At 38.0% G+C, this 19,678-nt stretch overlaps 1 protein-coding gene across 1 annotated transcript; it reads left to right on the plus strand.

Annotated features, from left to right (window-relative positions):
• The first annotated feature begins 1,970 nt into the window (after positions 1-1,970).
• On the plus strand, positions 1,971-18,567 carry LOC139147442 (lysosomal protective protein-like). The gene is made up of 9 exons (XM_070718549.1): positions 1,971-2,190; positions 2,920-3,031; positions 3,553-3,690; positions 4,138-4,296; positions 11,794-11,885; positions 12,685-13,604; positions 14,870-15,030; positions 15,580-15,739; positions 17,050-18,567. Exons 1-6 carry the CDS (start codon positions 2,006-2,008, stop codon positions 12,806-12,808), a joined length of 810 nt encoding a protein of 269 aa, XP_070574650.1. The 5' UTR covers positions 1,971-2,005; the 3' UTR covers positions 12,809-13,604; positions 14,870-15,030; positions 15,580-15,739; positions 17,050-18,567.
• Positions 18,568-19,678: the final 1,111 nt, after the last annotated feature.

Here is a 19,678-nt window from a genome sequence, read left to right on the forward strand (position 1 = left end):
CACTAACTACACAAGTTACATACATATCAGACAACACACATGCATCAGCTTAACCCATATCATTTAGCTGCAAAAAATCTTCATCACCTCTATCAGAGGCGTCAGACTTAAAGAGTAGATACAGGCGGACAAACACAGTTGAAGGATTTTCATGCACTGACTAATTACCCACCATTTGAATGGCATACAAATGTGACACATTCTCGCGAGCCAGAGCAATAATTTCCGCTCCGCTGACCTACGCAAAAATTGGGTGATAAGACTCGCCGAAGAGGGCGTGGTGTACGACGATGATGTGACATAAAAAGCTGACTTGGCAAGAAACACAGAAATAACTTAAAAAGTACACACCATATTTACAAAATAAAACAATACTGTTTGAGTTGTTCTATATAGACACCATTTATATAAAATAATATTTGTTATGAAAGAATCCTGTCATGACTTAGCTTTTTTGGGGGGGGATACGTAGGTATTTTCCGCTGTGACTTTCAGCTGTGCTATAGTTTGTAAGTCACTGCCTTGGCCATGTAGCTGGCTGTTCCTCTCTTTGTGTACGGAGGTGACATGAAAAACGCCTGCATGTTGTCCTGTTTCTCTGCTGATACTTGCTCATGTCTCGCTGGAAATCATCAAAGGCTTCGCGAAGCAACTATAGAGGAAAATGTAAAGGAGTTAGTGCATAAGTGCTGTTAAAATTATTACTTTTCCACTAAAAAAGAATCGGGCAACTGTGATAAGTTGATTAGACATAATGTTTTTAATCCGAATAAAAAGGACGCGACATAAAAAGTTAACTTAGTCCATCGGCATAAAAACTTAACATAGTCTATCCTACGGACAAACTGGACGCGGATGCGCTATCAACTCGTGATGTCGATTTCATGATACTATAGTAATTGTTTGATGACAGATGACAGATGACTATGATATTGCGACCTTCTTCTAAACCTCAACGAAGTATTGAAATACTCTGCACGTCAAATGTAAAATCAACCTTCCGAAAGAAAGTACTTTACAATCAGTTTCTCGGTCTCATTAAGAAATTTAACTCTTTAGATTGAGAGATTGCGGCCGACAAATTTCAAACACACGGAATTTATAATCCCCAATCCAGTGACAACACGGTTTCGATGAAACTTATTTGTGATACTGCAGCGCCATAAAAATGTATATATTCGTAAGTTAATGAAGTTAAAGGTGAAGTGAAATACCAATCAAAACATTGAACATGAAAGCAACCTATTCACTTAATGAAATTAGTCACTTTTACCATTCATGTTATATTCTACGCACATCTATTCACATATTGGCTTGAAGGGCGAGTAGATGTGACTTCCTTTTTTCGTTTTCACTGTTAAAAATAATTTCTTAATCTACTCCCCAAGGCATGTTGAGATATACAGTATTCAGTTTGTCAATGCAGCCTGTACTTGAGTAAACTGCATCGTTCAGTGAATTCTGGTCCGGACGAGAATTTCATATGTAAAGAATAACGGTGCGTTTTACATGAATAGGCTGTGTTGATAAGTCAAATACTGGGTGTTTACCATGCTTGGGGAGTAAGACAAGAACTTTCTAATGACTTACAAAACAACAATGGAGGAAAAAAAAACGAAACTTAACCACGTATGGAGCAACGTCCGCTTCCCCTTTTTATTTGTTCCTTTAATTTGTAGATCATTCAACCAATAATTCTGTAGAAACGATCACCAATACAATTTTGGTGCATGGATTATTGAGATCGATGCACATAGCAGCTGCCATCATCATTCGTGAAACTTTCGTCTGACTTGTAAATATGAAACTTTACTCGACAGACGAACAAATGTCAACCGAAAATATAGAATCCCCCTGTGTCGAGGTTTTTCAGGGACCACGAGATAAACGTTATCACCTCAGTTGCAAAAGTCATATGATTGTCGTATGAGCGACAAGTTAAGTAGGTGTGTGTGTGTCAACTTCCTATTTGGCTCTACCTGGAAGGACGATTACCTTAATCAACATGGCAACGAACAAATTATCGCCAGGATTTCTGAGCTTTGTTGTTTTATGTGTAATTTTTATGATTTTTGTGGAGACCGACAACCCAGACGAAATCAAATCACTTCCTGGTTTGAGCAAGCAGCCTACGTTCAAGCAGTATTCTGGCTATCTCAACGCCACTGGTTCTAAACGGCTGCACTACTGGTAAGGCCATGTTAATATATCACCTATTGTATTCGATAAGAGTACATACATATTCTTTGTATGGACTGCTACAATGGAGATAGCTGACAATGTTTTGCCAGTAATTAATAGTCGCTTAAATGGCTAAAATATGAATGAATTATACACTTGAAGTCAAGATCATGTTCAGATGTGCATTTTAAACCAATATAAAGAAGTCCTCCTCACATAATTTAAGTTCAAGTTCTGCGAATAACCTGTAGGTAGATTCCATGCTTTGGTTACAAATGCACCACGTTTTCTCACCGAAATCAGGAAATAATGTTTGAAAGACCGCCTGGACTTTATTGATTATGTTGAAGTCGATTATATTGAACTGAACAAATATGCAATGAAAGATTTTGACTTCTGTGTTGCATTTTGTATACCTCCCGTGGGCGTTTATTTTGAGGTCATTTAAGGTCAAACGTTTGTCATGATCGCATCACGTGAGGAAGCTTTGATGATACAATAACTTGGGAGTATATAGTTTAATATGATACATCGAACGATGACGATATACTCGAATGTGTCAAATTTTTAAATATCTCATCAACATAACCGATCGTTTGCCGATATTCGACGAGACCAGTCCCACTATAAGGCCCGATCACTGCTTCCACGCGTATAATTTCCAAAGTATAGGACGTATGTTGTGAATTCAGTAAATGTGATAAGAAAATTCTAATTTCATTTTCGTTTCGTCTGCAGGTTCGTTGAATCACAGAACAGCCCTAAAGACGACCCCCTAGTGTTATGGTTAAATGGCGGGCCAGGCTGCAGCTCATTGGATGGGTTTCTCTCTGAGTTAGGACCATTTCATGTAAGGGGGATATAAACATGTTCTCCAAAAAGTCTATACCTTTGTCTGATATGTTTCCCTGTTGTCTTCCAATTTCAATAGCAAAGCCTTCAGTTGACTACTATATGTACAGACTGGAGCCATATATTGGTATCGTGTGTTAACTCTATGGGGGAAAATTAAAAACTAAGACGGTGAAAGTTGAAAGTGAAAATGAGCCCCACAAATGATAGATCAGAAAAGAATTGTAGGAATTTGAAAGTTCGACTATCTGATCCGAGGCGCGTTCTACCTAACGCGCCTCCGGGACAGAAATTCGGGCTTTCAAATTTTATTCTGATCTAACACTTTTGGGGGTTCACTTTAAAGCTCTTGGAGAGAAAACTTTTCACCGTCTTAGTTTTCGAAACGGCCAGGCCCCGCTGACGATGGTCGACGGTATCATAACAAGGAAAATCCATATTTTACAGAGACTGAAACACAGAACCTAGCGCATAACGTGGCAGTGATGCTCGTTTCATCTAATGTGTCCTGTTTTTCAGGTCAACGATGATGGCAAAACTCTTTACGTCAACGAATACAGCTGGAACAAAGTTGCCAACGTGATCTTTCTAGAATCTCCAGCTGGTGTTGGATTCTCATATTCTGATGATAAAAATTATACTACATCGGATGATGAGGTAACTGATACCTATTCGAAACGTTATCTCATGCCACGAATGACCTCTTCGTGCGCACCAATGTCCAATCGCAGTATGTCTAAAAACTAAAAATCGAGTCGGTGTTATTAGAGATATAACACTTACAGCTGCTCGAGTTGGAGTATTTTTTGCTACACGCAATAATTTCGGATTTCAATTTAATTAGAAATGTGACATTTTATGGACTGGCTGGTTCATGATTTTGTTCTTATGTTTTCTTATTTCGTTGCACCTCAGTCTATATTTCCTCTATTAAAATGCAAAAGTTCTATACTAAACCCCAACTGCCCTGTAGCTGACTAAGTCTAGGAGTTAACTTCTAACTGTTCTTTTTTTGCGTAGCTCAAATACAGGAAAAAAACTGAGACGTGTTACTAATACCGCACACTGGGGTATGATTTTATTATTATTTCTATTTCTCTGTAGACATCGCTGAACAATTATGTAGCCCTGCAGTCGTTCTTCAAGAAATTTCCGGAGTTCGCCAACAACTCGTTTTACATCACGGGCGAAAGCTACGGAGGGATTTACATACCGACGTTGTCTATCAGAATCATGGAGGGAAATGCAACGATCAACTTTAAGGTGTTTTTTTATGATTTATATTTGTACGTATAGACAGGGACTGACATGGACAACTCACTACTTGCAGTTCCAGATGCCCACAGAAAACAAAGTGAAGGACCCAGAATTCAAGTCATTCTAAAATCACCGGCTGCCGCAAGGCTTTCATGTGATAACTTATATGAAAATGGGTGTGAGGGCAGCAATCAGGATGCTTTACAGGTGCACCAGACGTAAACCTTCTGAATATTGATTTGATGACCATAAACAAACAAACAAACAAACAAACAAACAAACAAACAAAATCAAGACGTATTTGCTTAAGAACATTACATGATCCGAGTAGAAGTAGTTGTCCAATTTCATGATATGTGTAACATGGAGGGGTCAGTCACTTGCAGGGATAGGATTAACTGGAGGCCGAGGACAGTGAAAATTAGGTAAGAGTTAAAGGGAAGCGGTCGTCAAAACTGCGCATGTGCGACTCTTTTGTTTACAAATAATGCAGTTCATGCACTAGATATAGATGCCTCATGTCAACATAGCTGCAACATTTAAATTTTACGACGTACATTATGACAAATATGTTTTAACTTTTATCAATCGCCAACGTACCTTGTTGATACATTGTTTACATCGGTCGTAGGGGTTCCTGAGCGACCTTTGAGCGCAGTTCCGACGACCGCCTCCCTTTAAATTTGAAGTTAGGGTCACAATGGTGTAATCTTTATGAAGATTACCCTCTATACTTTCTGTGGGGAACATCGTTCTGAGGGTAATCCAAAAATGATAGACAATATTTATTTCGGAATTCGCAAATTCACTGAACTAACGTTTTCAGTGTTCGCCAGTCAATAGTACAACTGTCAGAGTTAGGTAGTAAAGGGAAAGCAACTCCACACATCGTTCATATTTGGGTTGTTTGCGTTTTATGTATGATATCGTGTATAATATAAGTGTATATCCTGTTTGCCTGTTTCATGTAAATTGTTTGTTTAGCCATGGCGAGACGTACCCGTAATCTACGTGTCTTGTGTTACTCCGGGTTGGGGCGGAGAGATTACTGTGACACTACGATCCTTTGGCGCTACGTTTCGAAAACAGAGTTTTCTTCATCAGTCGCTTAAATTCAGTTTTGTTCGGTGAGACGTGTTGAACGGTTGATTGTTTTTATTTTGTAATATGTTGTTCCATTTGAGTTTGTTGTTCATATAAGGAAGCTAAAATATCTACTGTTTGATCTCGTTGTGTTTGTATAGGTTCTTGTGAACCTGAGTTTGAGCTATTGTAGTTTTTGTGAAGTCTGGCGCTTATAAGTGTGTCGCCTATATTTCTGTTCCTTCTGTATGCGATTATTGGTTTGTTTTGGAACAGTTTTTTTAGTGTTTTGTCTTTTCAAGTTCATGCCAGTTTTCTGTCAGGGCTTGCTTGATTTTTGTTGTTTCTATGTACGGGCTGTATTTTGTTATGAAGACTATTGTATTATTGGTGGCGTTATTTTGTCTTTTTGTTGTTCAAGCAGTTTGTTTTCTTTCTTTCCTGATTTAATGCTCTGCCGACTGATTCAATTGCCTCATCATGAGGTGTATTCGTGTACATGGAATTTACATCCAGTGTTACTAGTGTCGCATTGGTCGGAACTTTGATTGTCTCAATTTTCCGTATAAAGTCTGTTGTGTCTTTGATGTATGTTGGTTGTTTCTTGACGATTTGTTTGAGAAAATGGTCAATGAACTCTGATATGTGAAATGTTGGACTGGAGCATCCACTTATGATTGGCCGTCCTATGAATATAGCTCCTGGTGGCGGCACTTTGTGAATTTTTGGTAGAAGGTACCAAAGTGGTGTTCTTATTTTTCTATTGATTGGATTCAGATATTCATATGTGTGATGGTCAATGTGTTTTTCATTGTACATTTCTGTTATGAGATTGTGTATGACTTCTATTGTGTTTCGTGTGTCATCTGCTGCCAATTTTGTGTAGTATCGTTGGTCGTTAAGTTGACGTTGACATTCTTTTATGTAATCATTAGTGTTTAAAATTGCTGTCCCCCGACCTTTATCAAATGGTTTGATGGTTATCTGTTTGTTCTTTGATAGCGTTATTAACGCTATTTTTTCTGCACGTGTCATGTTGTTTTTTGTGTCTCGAAAAGGTGTCTTAACAATAGCCAATTTGTCGCTTCCAAATAATTCTCTAGTTTTGTGTTTTCGGTTGTATGTGGGATCAATTTCGAGTTTACTTTGAATGGGTGTTTTACGGTCTGTTTGTGTCTCATGATATATCGGAGTCTCATTTTCCGAATGTATTTTTTGATGTCCTCTAATAGGTGGATTCTGTTAGGACGATTTGGTGTGGGAATGAATTTTAAGCCTTTGCTAAGTACGTTGATTTCAATGTTGGTGAGTTTGTGTGTTGATAGGTTTTTATGAATCTGAGATTTTTGTTTGTTACAGTGCTCAATTTTGTTCTATTGCGATGTTTCGTTATTTTTGTCATACTGTGATTCTTGTTTCTGTGTTTTCTTTTTTAGCTTTGTTCTGTTTTTGTAGTTTCTATTGTGTTTGGATTTGTGTTGTCTGTGTTCTTGGTGGTTCATTGTTTTTAACGGTAGTTCTCTTTTCATATGTGTTGGCCTTGAAAAAGGCCGTTTGCGGTTTGGTTTGTTAGGCGAGAGCTGTCACTTATTGATGTTGGTAAGACGACTTGCTGTTTATGTTGTCTCTCGCCTTATTCCTAGCCGATTTGATAGTCGAGCTAAGAAGTTGGATAGCTTTCTCTCTCTCAGTCTTGGTTCGGATGGCCGCCGCTTCCCGACGAAGACTTCTGATGAAGGCTTTTGTTCTGAGTTTTTGTTATCTAGATGTACTGGAAGGTAGTTGTGGAGAAGGGTGACGAACTGTTTACCGCTGTGTCGTTCTAGTTGTTGCCACTTTTGGATGAAATCGTTGTCTGGCTTAGTTCCTGCGATAAATGCTTTCAGACGGACTTGGAGGCTGCGAGGTATTGTGGATGTTCTGAGGAAGCGTTTTAGTGTGGTCTGCTGTTTGATTATCTTTTCCTCGGTCTCGTATAGTGCCGTTAGTTCGTGTTTCGTCTTGCTAATTCTTTCTGTGATGTTGTTGTCGTCCTTTCTCTTAGATGTTGTGTGTTTTCTTACCTTGAATGTCAGATCGGGAGTGCTGCTGCGTTGTGGTTGGCTCGGCGGTATGTGGAGGTCTAAGTCGGAGAGAGCGAAGCTGTCATCTGTCTCCGTGCCAGATAGTTGTTCCCTGTCTTGATGACTTGGATCTTGTGTACTACTGCGTATCGGTTGAGCTGATGGTAGGCTCTGATCGTTATCAGACAGACTAATGAAGCTCACGTCTCGTGTTGAGAGATTTGGGTTGCTATCGGTTTCACTCATTGTGAGGCCAACACATATTCAAAAGGGAGAGTTACCATATCAATACTGTGCCATGCCTCGACACTAAAAAAATACACTAAAATTAAACATAAAACTACAAAATAAATAGAAGGGGTCAACATCATAAGAGGGCACAGAAATAGAGAACAAAATAAACATATTACGCCAACAAAAATGTCGCATTACAAGAGCACAAACCAAAATGAAAATCAATATACATAGCAGCCTCAAATTCATCTGAATTTCACCTTCCAAAACACAGGATAAAATACATTCTATGTCTAAGGCATGTGATCAAGAACACTAAACGGTGAGATACCAATCAAACCGTTAGATAAAGGAAGATGAATGAAATTCTACACACTAATAAGGAAGCATAAAAAATAACTGGTCAACCACCTACTTCATACAGAGATTACAACAGACAACTTATAACCACAGAAATAATTCCTGCATTTTGACAGAATAGCACAACATTAAACATGTTGACGATCACATATATCTTTCTCTCAATCTATAAACACGATACGAACACGACCTTGAACACAGTAGAACAAAATGAGATATCCTAGCTTCCAGAATGAAAGAACAAACTTCCAGTGGGACAACATAGGAATACATACAATCTGCAAATATACCACACAATTTATCCACTGAAGTTGAACTTGAGGCAATTGATGAAGAAAGTCTGGCAAACTTCCAAAATATAGCGTCAAAGAATCGTAGTGTCTTACACAGTCTCTCCACTCTGGAGTACAGACTGCACTGACACGCAGATTACAGCCGCTGTGTCTCTCCGTGCCTAATCGGCTCTATACACAAGACAGTGGAACAGAAAATACACACTACTATACATTAAACGCAAAACCACCAATATATGAACGATGTGTGGAGTTGCTTTCCCTTTACTAACTATGACTCTTACTTGTTCCTGCTCTGCAGGTTTAAGTCGAAAGCTTACATACACGAGAATACCTTTTTAGGTATCCATCGTCATATACATAACACTAACTGTCCCAACAATCACGTACGGATTAGGCAATACACAGCTCGATCCACAGAAAATAATAACATCAATTTCTGCAGATCAAAACCCAATAACGCTAATTTAAAACACTAGATTCTGAAATCACAAAAAAATACACTGATCAGAATACACAAATAACAGCCAATTACAGTGCTCAGTTAACAACCAATAAAATGCGACTCGAAAGAAAACTAACCAATCAACATTAAGGCGGAAACAAGAGCAAACAACACCCTCCATACAAACAAGATAAAAAACGTAACGGTTAGTATTTCATGTTAAGATACACCAACGGTAACCGCAGTCTCCCTCCCACAACGAATAGAACATATGACTACACGAAGACGAACAGTAAAAGACCTGCACTGGAGATGGAAGACGTCCTGAACATAGGTGAGTGCACGGTCACCGGTGGTCTGTTCCGCTCTGCCATGGATGTGTGCACATATGCCTGAGAAGAAGACGGACATAGGTGCACACGTCTATCGGGCGCATAGACGCGGAGCGGAGTAGACCTCATGTGACTGTAGTGAGCGAAAATCAGCGAGACAAGATCCTAGGCCGTACAATGAATCGACAAGAAACAACACAACATTCCAGCAACAGTAAACAGTACACTAAAATTACACATAAAATTACAAAATAAAGACGGGCCGTAACAGTATAAGCCGGCACAGAAACTGAGAACAAAATAGTGCACATAACATCAACAAATATGTCGCATTACACGAGCACAAACCAAAATGAACATCGATACACATAGCAGCCTCGAATTCATCTCAATATCCCCTTCCAAAACACAGAATAGAACACATCTCATGTCGAAGGCATGTCATGAACAACACTATCAGAAAACGGTGAGATACCAATCAAACCGTTTAGATAAGGGAATTGGAATGACATTGTACACACTAATGATTACATAATAAGGAAGCGTCAAAAATAACTCGTCAACCAATGATTTCAAACAAAGTTTACAACTGACAACTTATAACACAGAAAAAATACAACATTTTGACAGCACAACATTAAACATGTTGACGACCACATATATCTATCTATTTCTCAATCTGGTAAACACGATACGAACACGACCTTGAACACAACTGAACAAAATTAGACATCCTAGCTTCCAGAATAGAAAGAACGTACTTCCAGTGGGACAATATAGGAATACATACAATCTTCCAATATACCACACATTTTATCCACTGAAGATGAACTTGAGGCGACTGATGAAGAAAGTCTGGCAAACTTTCGAAACATAGCGTTAAAGGATCGCAGTGTCGTACGCAGTCTCTCCACTCTGGAGTACATTCTGCACTGACACGCAGATTACAGCTGTGTCTCGCCGTGCCTAATCGGTTCTATACACAAGACAGTGAAACAAAAAAAATACACACTACTATACATTAAACGCAAATCACTAATATATGAACGATGTGTGGAGTTGCTTTCCCTTTACTAACATCAAAGACACAACAGACTTTATACGGAAAATTGAGACAATCAAAGTTCCGACCAATGCGACACTAGTAACACTGGATGTAAATTCCATGTACACGAATACACCTCATGATGAGGCGATTGAATCAGTCGGCAGAGCATTAAATCAGGAAAGATCATCAAACAATTACATAATCAAGCAGCCACCAACGAAATACATGATAGCTCTGCTAGAAATAATCTTAAAAAACAACACATTTGAATTCAATGATGAATTCTACAGGCAGATTTACGGGGTGGCAATGGGTTCGCCAACGTCGCCAGAGCTGGCTGACCTCACATTCCACGAGACAGAAATGAGAATAATACATAAACACAAACAACAAATATCGACCTGGCTGAGGTTCAGGGATGATGTCTTTCTGATTTTCATCGGAACACAACACGAACTCAGTGGATTCATATCAAACATTAACAAAATACATCCCACGTTCAAATTTTCGTTTGAAAGCTCCCCTCAAGAAATCACATACCTAGACCTGACTATCTACAAAGGTCATCGGTACAACAAAGAGAATATTCTCGACATCAAGACACACACAAAGCCAACAGATACATTCCAATTCTTACAAAGAAACTCATGCCATCCGGCAGCAACATTCAATGGTCTGATCAAAGGTGAAACAATGCGATACATCAGAACATGCAACAACGAAACCGATTTTACACAGAAAGTCACACAATTTAGTGAAAAATTACAGGACCGACAATACAAGAAATAGAACGCATTATCAGAGAGACAAATCATAAAAAAAGAAAACGACTGCTTGAACAAAAAAAGAAAAAATAACGCCACCAATAATACAATAGTCTTCATAACAACATACAGCCCGTACATAGAAACAACAAAAATCAAGCAAGCCCTGACAGAAAACTGGCATGAACTTGAAAAAGACAAAACACTAAAAAAACTGTTCCAAAACAAACCAATAATCGCATACAGAAGGAACAGAAATATAGGCGACACACTTATAAGCGCCAGACTTCACAAAAACTACAATAGCTCAAACTCAGGTTCACAAGAACCTATACAAACACAACGAGATCAAACAGTAGATATTTTAGCTTCCTTATATGAACAACAAACTCAAATGGAACAACATATTACAAAATAAAAACAATCAACCGTTCAACACGTCTCACCGAACAAAACTGAATTTTAAGCGACTGATGAAGAAAACTCGTTTTCGAAACGTAGCGCCAAAGGATCGTAGTGTCACAGTAATCTCTCCGCCCCAACCCGGAGTAACACAAGACACGTAGATTACGGGTACGTCTCGCCATGGCTAAAACAACAATTTACATGAAACAGCCAAACAGGATATACACTTATATTATCCACGATATCATACATAAAACGCAAACAACCCAAATATGAACGATGTGTGGAGTTGCTTTCCCTTTACTACAGTATACGCTTAATCAACACGATAAGAGGAAGACTTTGGTTTCGGTTTTGAAGAAGAATTTCTCAAAACAACGCACTGGCATTCCGTTGGATGAGAATTCGTGAGAACTTTATGTTGGTGAAATTATCCACTGTACATAAGTAATAAGCTGCATCATTTCTCTCTGTAGGGTTTTGCTATCGGCAATGGTCTCCTCAATTATGAACTCAACGACAATTCACACGTCTACTTCAGTTACTATCACGGCATCTTCGGGGACGAGTGAGTGCAGCCGCTTCGTTTCATTTCGTTTCGTTGAATAGAATAAGCCCGTACACGCTGTAGGTTTCGGTCACATAAACTCCACTTTGACCCTTTCTGTGAGAATGTTCATTCACAATTTCGTTGGATACTTTTCTTGCTCAATTTCAACAAAGACAAAATCAGTCGCAAATTCAAGTTGGCCCTTTTTTCACTAGACTGTCGCATCGGTATTTATGAGACATGGGTGAGAATGGTGACATCTCTTTGATGTTTGAATACTTTTGCATATCATGTTATCTAATCATGATTTTAGTGCGACGGTGTTATTCTATTCACCAAGATGCATAGACAAATAATTTCTTCAGTTGCCTCCTTTAAAAAGGCATTCAATGTTAAAATCTGTTTTGTAGTTTTATTCGGACACTGCGTTTAGTTAGTGAAATTAACACCATCACATTCGATGCAGTAGCCTATCCATAAAAATATACAGTAAACCCTTAGGGAACTCGGGTTTGTATATGTACTTGTTACGATGTTTTATCAGTATATCAGCAAGTAAAGCATCATCAACAACAATTGTTTTAGAGCTCTTCAGTGGGAATTTACTTTTAACAAGGTCAAATTAAAAAGGATTATCTTATCTGTATAAACCAGTGCATAGGTAACACTATCGACGTACGACCGAGGCGTCCATGTCAAAGTATGAGACTAAGTTCCGCTTGGTAAAATTTTGCGCTTGACGTAATTACGTAAATATCGACACAATTTAAGTGATGAGGGTATTTTGACAATTGTCACTCTGTATTTTTTTAATAAGTCTGTGGGCGGACTTGAATAACTACTGTTGCAGCAAAGGAGTGTGTAATTTCCATAACAACACGGATCCAAATTGTCGCATTGCGGTGAGTATATCAGGTCAAATAAATGCAAATATTCCTTGACAGCAGTATAACCAAGGAGAAACTGTCAATGAATAATGCACATTGTAGCTTTTTATGAAGACAGATCCACAAACGAAGGTGTAAGACAATGTAGACAATTCTTCAGCTCGCAGTGAAGATGTTTGGAAAGGAAAACAAACAAACAAGCAAGCAACATATACCAACAGTCTCAAATAGCACTTTTTCTGCAAAAACGTATTGAAATATTTGTCTTTTAAAATAGGCTAGAGAATGGATGGTTTTATATAATTTATTTATATAAAACTATTGAACCTGTGAACCTCGTGATATTTCTGACAAGTAAGGGATAGACCATTACATCATTATGGGTTGGTCAGAGCATAGACAGTAGAGAAACACAGTGTCTATGGTTAGAGTAAGGACATGCAATTATGTTTCCGTTTGAAGAATTTTTCAATTTTCTGGTTAGCATCACACATGCTTTTCCCTAGACTTCTTTCAGTTTTGAGTTATGCGACCATTTTCTTTCATACGCACCAAGGGTGCCATTTTTTATAACGTTTTCTCTCAACAGGTTTTTGCTCCCTGTTCATGACCACCCCCACCCGAGTTTAGGGCCTCATGGTCGATCCCTCATATCTTATTGCAACTTTATTGAGTCTTTCAGATGAATCAAGTATACTATTTCAATTACGATTTCGGTTTGAATACATATGCACTGTACATGGACTGCGCAGGGGGTATCCCACCGCACGCAACCAGATACTTGAGAGACGTGAAGAATCTGTTCCGATTCTACAAATTCGATACTCCAAAACTATGGCCGACGAAAAAGGTAACATATTCGAGTTTGATCACACAGAGGGTATCAGAAAATTAGTGTTAGTTCTTACACAATAAATATTAGATATTTGGTGTTGTTATGTTTTTTATTATGCGTTGTTGTCGTGGCCAGCACATGCACAGTAACGTTGAAATTATTAGTGGTCACCCCTTAGACTTGCCCCACGTCTCTTGGCATTCAATATAAAAAACTGGATAAATTGAAGGAATAAACTTCAGCAGACTGTCACGCTAGATGGTATAGGCGGTTGTGTAGATCGTTGAATGAACGCCTTGGCTTGGCTATACCAGTATTAAACTGTCACAGAGGAAAAGCCAGACGACTGGGCCAGTCTAGCCATCCTTGATTTACAAGAGCTTTCACTTATCTTTCGTATCTATATTAAAGTTACACTCTTAACTGTCGCCCATGTTTTCCCGATACACCACCTTGTGTGTGTACACAAGGTTGAAAGTATACGGGAGTGTGTGTAGGGAGGTCACAACATTTTCACAGAGGTAATGCCAAGGAACCGGGGGTCAGTATTAGCGTTCTTGCACAATCATGTACGCACAATGATAACAATATGGAAATAATGAATATAAACAACAACAACAATAACCATAACAAGAACAACAACACAGATCCTCAATAAGTACCAACAGCAGTGATGTCTGAGCTCCATCCGTTAGAGTCTGACCAAAGACATTGATGTCACGATATGGTCACAAATCGGAATTCCATATCGACACAAAAGTTACACTGTAATTATGATAAAAAATATGAACCACGACACAGTTTACCACATGACATATTAAAGCGGTAAATGCCTTTGCATTTCCCACGTACCAGTTTGGGCTGAGGTTAGGGGATGGGTCCCGGGGATGGGTCTAAGCATAGGCCCTCAAGAAAACGAGGAGCGTTTTTCTCGGCAGTCTATGCTTTGAAGGTAATTGTTCCGGGGATGAATTGTCGGGGGGGGGGGGGGGAGGGTTAACTGTCCGCCAATCCATGTCACAAGTGATATAATTGTAAACTGCGATGGAGCATGGTATTAGGGGGGCCTACTGGGAACTGCGTGACGCTGAATACGTTTTGGGTTTTAATACGTTAGAACCAAAACAATGTGAGTTTTGGTGATCTTATAGAATTATAGTGAGAATTTTCTCATGTAACCAGGTTGTAATTCACTACAAGGGAACTTACATGTATTTCAAATCAGTGAATTTTCATCCTCTCTCTGACGTAGGATATCATTCTTTTTAATTACCTGTCAGGTAAACGTCACAGGGCTCCCCACACTGAACTCTGGCAAGAACGGCCTGAAAAGCGTTCCTCCGTGTCTTAACGCAAGTGCAGCTACTTCGTATCTGAACACACCGGATGTCAGAAAAGCGCTGCATATACCAGAACATTTACCATCTTGGGAGTTGTGTAGGTACGTCATGGTAAACTCAAGCAGAGTGATTATTTTTGTTATCTAGTCTTTTAAATTTGCCTTTCGCACTAATAGGTCAGTCGACAGCGATGATGACTTTGAAGTTTTTGACGTTTTTGTTCTGCCTATAAAGTAGATTTGTTAAATTTGCTCCCCAAATCATGTCAAAATGCATTGTATTCAGCCTATCAACTCATCCTCAACGTGTTCTTAAAATATCCAACGTTTTTGATGGCAACTACATTTTATTCGGGACCAGAATCCGTTTGACAATAGTATACTTCATATTCTACACACTGGGCTGCTTTGCAAGGCTATTGGTTTTTGTTTCAACACATCTTAGGCAAACGTGGAATCTCGTTTCCTAGACAAAAAAACCCCCGAATGAAACTTGAAATTATTGCCCCATGAGTCATCATGGTCTGAATGTCCTTTCCCGCAGTTATTATGTTAATGTGATCTTCGGGTTTAAAGTTTTAATACTTTTCGCTAACATGCAAATTTGACGCAAATTCTCAAACGAACAACCCGATCATTCTATCTTCTCAGTGACGAGGTCGATAATAACTACCATAAGACCTACAAATCTGTGTACGAGCTATTCAAAACCCTTCTGCCGCGGTACAGAGGCATGGTATACAACGGAGACACCGATATGCAGTGCAATTTCCTCGGCGACCAGTGGTTTGTGGAATCTCTGAAACTCAATGTAAGATTAACTACTTTAAAAAGTGCCACTCATTATTTCAATTTAAAGGTATACTGTTCAAATTATGCAAGAGTTACTATGGAAAGAGAAAATCTAACCAATCAAAGACTTTAAGCGGGTGGCCGCTTTTTAAAAACAGCGCCCTCACATGGGCATTTTGAATACCAAGGAACGCCCCTTTGACCATATATGGGCATATTTAGAGTACAGGTGACTGTATACCTTTAAGCAAAGTCTGCAATGATTACATTCTACTCAGTTTACCATCGCTGATTTAAAGTAAGTGTGAAGTTTTGATTCTGTTATGGTTGGGCTACAATTATATAGCAGAACAGTACAGATGAAGACGAAAATTTGATTTATCGCATATTTTCATATTTACCTTTTAATAGCAAAGCCTAAATGTCTAATCATGTAGATGTGCTCTTAGAAAAAAGAGTGACCCTCCCGAATTTTCATACTGAAAAACAGCGACCCTCCCCAAGATGTCACAGTCCGTATCAATAATATCTTTCTAATTTGACCTTTGAACTTTCAAAGAATCCCTGTTGAACTTTACAAATGATCACTTGAGTGATAATCCTATATCATATTAGTTTTTTAGATCTGCTCTTTCAAACATAATTTTCTCATCACGTACATTTATATCAATTGTCAAAGTGTTCTAAAAGCAAGATTTAGCTAGTTTTGCATTGTAAAAAAATCATTCAAAGTTTCCTCATAGACAGCAATGTACAGTGAACTTGATCAACGTTTCGGTGAAATTCCAAATCAAATTTCTTGCCCAACATGCAACTGTAATCCACCTGAAAAGTACATTAATGTTAATAATCAACAGTCTATAAATACTCAGATTCAGCTTGTTTCACTTGTATTGGAAAAAATATTGATAATTTCCTCATAGATTACAATATCAAGCAACATTTCGGTGACATTCCAAAGTCAAATTTTTGTCAATACAAACCTTCGTAAAATTTGACCCCTCCAATCGTTGATTGTAAAATTTGACACCCCCCCCTATTAAAAACCGGTTTCGTAAAAGTCAATCCCCAGATTTCCACCGACCCCGCTCTCTGTTAAAAACAAATGCTCCCTCACATATAGATGAGTAAACTGTATGTTTTCTGAAAGAAACACATACTTACTGTAGAAAGTAAATTTCGCCACAGAGCCAGGAAAGACGAATAAACCTACAGTCAGTGTACTGGTTGGATGATACATATCGGACACAAATCACGGAATGTGGCATCGCCCTTTACAGCCTGAAAACATTGTTTCTTTGACATTTTCGTTGTCTAATTTTTCTTCAGGAGACACAAAAACGACAGGAGTGGATTTATAATAATCAAGTGGCTGGATTCTATCACAAATTTGACCGTCTGACTTTCGTGACCGTGAAGGGCGCAGGTCACATGGTACCGCAGTGGAAACCTGGACAGTCCCTACTGATGTTCGAGAACTTTCTCAACGGTACAATGTAGTGTAATTGTCGGACAAATAGACACGTGATCTTAATTTTAAGCCTTCTGATAGGCTAGCCATTACCTGTCATGAGAATACATTATCCAGTCAGAATAGCACATAATATTTCAAATGCTTAAGAAAATGATATTTGGGAAAAAGCAAACATTTCTGCAAGGTGTTCATAATACAGCCGAATCCTGTCATTAAGTACATGTATTTTAATGAAATACCAGAGTTTTTTAAAGATCTTTCGTGCATTAGTATACTTTAAGAACGGTCCTACCTAAGTGGGGAAGGAACTTTTGAATGGTGGGATTATTTATATAATGATTTCAGATTGGAACAATTTTTAACAGTCAAACTGATGTAAAGTGTAAAGTTATTTTTGTGTTGTACGACAATGTATAAACACTGTATGCAAGGTAACAAGCCAACCCTTTCAACACTTTTGGGAGAAAAACAACTTGACAATTTTTAGCAAACATGGGTAGCGGGATTGATGCAGAAGGCTTAAAGATCTCTTGGTGAGTTGTCAAACTACACCAGTAAGCATTGCCAATGTTGTAGATAACACATCTCACTGGGTAACACATTTACACAGAATTTTGAATTGCATGAACAGATGAACAAATTATTGAAGCTCGGGAACATTTCGTGCAATGGTATCGATAATGGAATAGCTTCAAAAGCACTTTATCCACAACTTGTACACAGGAAATCTACTCAAAACTGTAGAGCTGAATTGCAGTGTTAAGGTAGTGTACGCCACGAAAATGAAAAATTTAAACTTTTGCTCAGACTTTCCTCAAGCAACCTTTCAGCAATCCTCTTTCAAAATCAAGAAGAAAAATCGGGTATCACCGTGGAAATTTTGGTACTAGAGAAACAAAATACCAAATATTTACCGATATTTGATAATCCAAAAATACTCCATAAGCTTCAAAATGAATTTCCATAAGTGGTAGGCCAAAAGGATATTGTAAAATTTATGAGTCCGAATATCTGTTCCCGAAGCGCATTCTACTTAAGCTTTTTTGACATTCCCACAATTAACTATGCAATGTTCAATTTCACTTCATCGATGAGATTTTCAACAATTACCAACTGAATCTTTGTGTTTCATATTCTATCAATGGTACAAATCCAATGGAGATACCGTTCCTCGAGGTAATGTGGATATTTTTCAACCAATATGCCTATCTACAAGGCAGCGGTATACGGCAGTTCAACACACAAAGCTCACAGTGATTGGTGTGATGATCAAACCCCTCTGATTCAGTCTATTGTACATCTATTACTTATTCAGAATGTTGATCTGTATCTTACCAATGTTTGTATAAATTGCTAATAAAAGATGAAATTAACAGACTGTGTATGAACCAAGTCATTTTTGTGAAATAAAGTGCATGAAATAGACAGCCGCGTACACAACTGAAATAGAAGAATCGTCCAAGGCAGCGTGGCAGATATATTGGCAAAGGAACTCTCTCTACATCAGAGGGCTCTGATGTAAATTACAATATATTTTGTAACTCAGATTACCCTCTTTAAATAAAGTCTAATAATAATAACAATAATAATAATAATATAATGGCTGGAGGACTCTAAATCTTTTAGAATACTATCATTTGTACAATCTACTATTGTCCTGTTTCTCCTGCTGCTCGTATTTGCTCATGTCTCGCTGGAAATCATCAAAGGCTTCACGAAGCATCTACAGAGGACCAGATATGAACTGAAAATGCTCACGTGTTTCATTATATATTGCAGTTATGTGTAAATTTTAACCTTTGCCACATGTTTGCAATTTCATTGAAAGTTTTATGATCAACACAATGAACAATAATCACCGCCGATTAGGTCATGAAGTATACAAATATGTAATTAGCTGAAATAAAAATAGTTCTTTTACTGCTGTCATTGTATCACCACTTTTTATAGCAAGTGTAATTACCGTTGGCCAAGTCCTTCAAGCCAATTATGGAAAGCTGTGAAAGCTCATTAGACATGCAAATTATAAACTAGCTGACATGAAAATGTGAAATGACTTTTGATATTGTTTTAGCCTGGTATAATCATCAATGTACATAGCATGTTTTGCCAACTTTGATCAAGTAAATCCCAGTATATATTCCTAATAAGCAAAATTCATTAAATATGTAAATTAGGAATTGGCTTTAGTAAAAATGCTTAATGATTGTCAATAATGTTGTATCATGGTATCTGCAATATATGCAGCATGTTTTGTCAACTTTGGTCAAGTTGATTCAGATATATATCTCTAATTAGGAAAGTTCATTAAATACGCAAATTAGGAATTGGCTGAAGAGAAAATGCTTAATGGCTTTCAATAATGTTACATTATAGTTTCTTTAATGTACATAGCAAGTTTCGTCAATTTTGATCAAGTCAATTCAGATAAATATTCCTAATTATGAAAATTCATTTAATATGCAAATTAGGAATTGGCTGAAG

This window comes from Ptychodera flava, chromosome 13, assembly GCF_041260155.1.
Source record: "Ptychodera flava strain L36383 chromosome 13, AS_Pfla_20210202, whole genome shotgun sequence".
Lineage (NCBI taxonomy): Eukaryota > Metazoa > Hemichordata > Enteropneusta > Ptychoderidae > Ptychodera > Ptychodera flava.

Bases quoted from the DNA above. Each gene is read 5' to 3' on its own strand.
- LOC139147442 (XM_070718549.1), top strand. From the start codon at position 2,006: ATGGCAACGAACAAATTATCGCCAGGATTTCTGAGCTTTGTTGTTTTA. The intron at 3,691-4,137 runs GTAACTGATACC...ATTTCTCTGTAG, and splicing joins ATACTACATCGGATGATGAG to ACATCGCTGAACAATTATGT. The intron at 4,297-11,793 runs GTGTTTTTTTAT...TTCTCTCTGTAG, and splicing joins ATGCAACGATCAACTTTAAG to GGTTTTGCTATCGGCAATGG.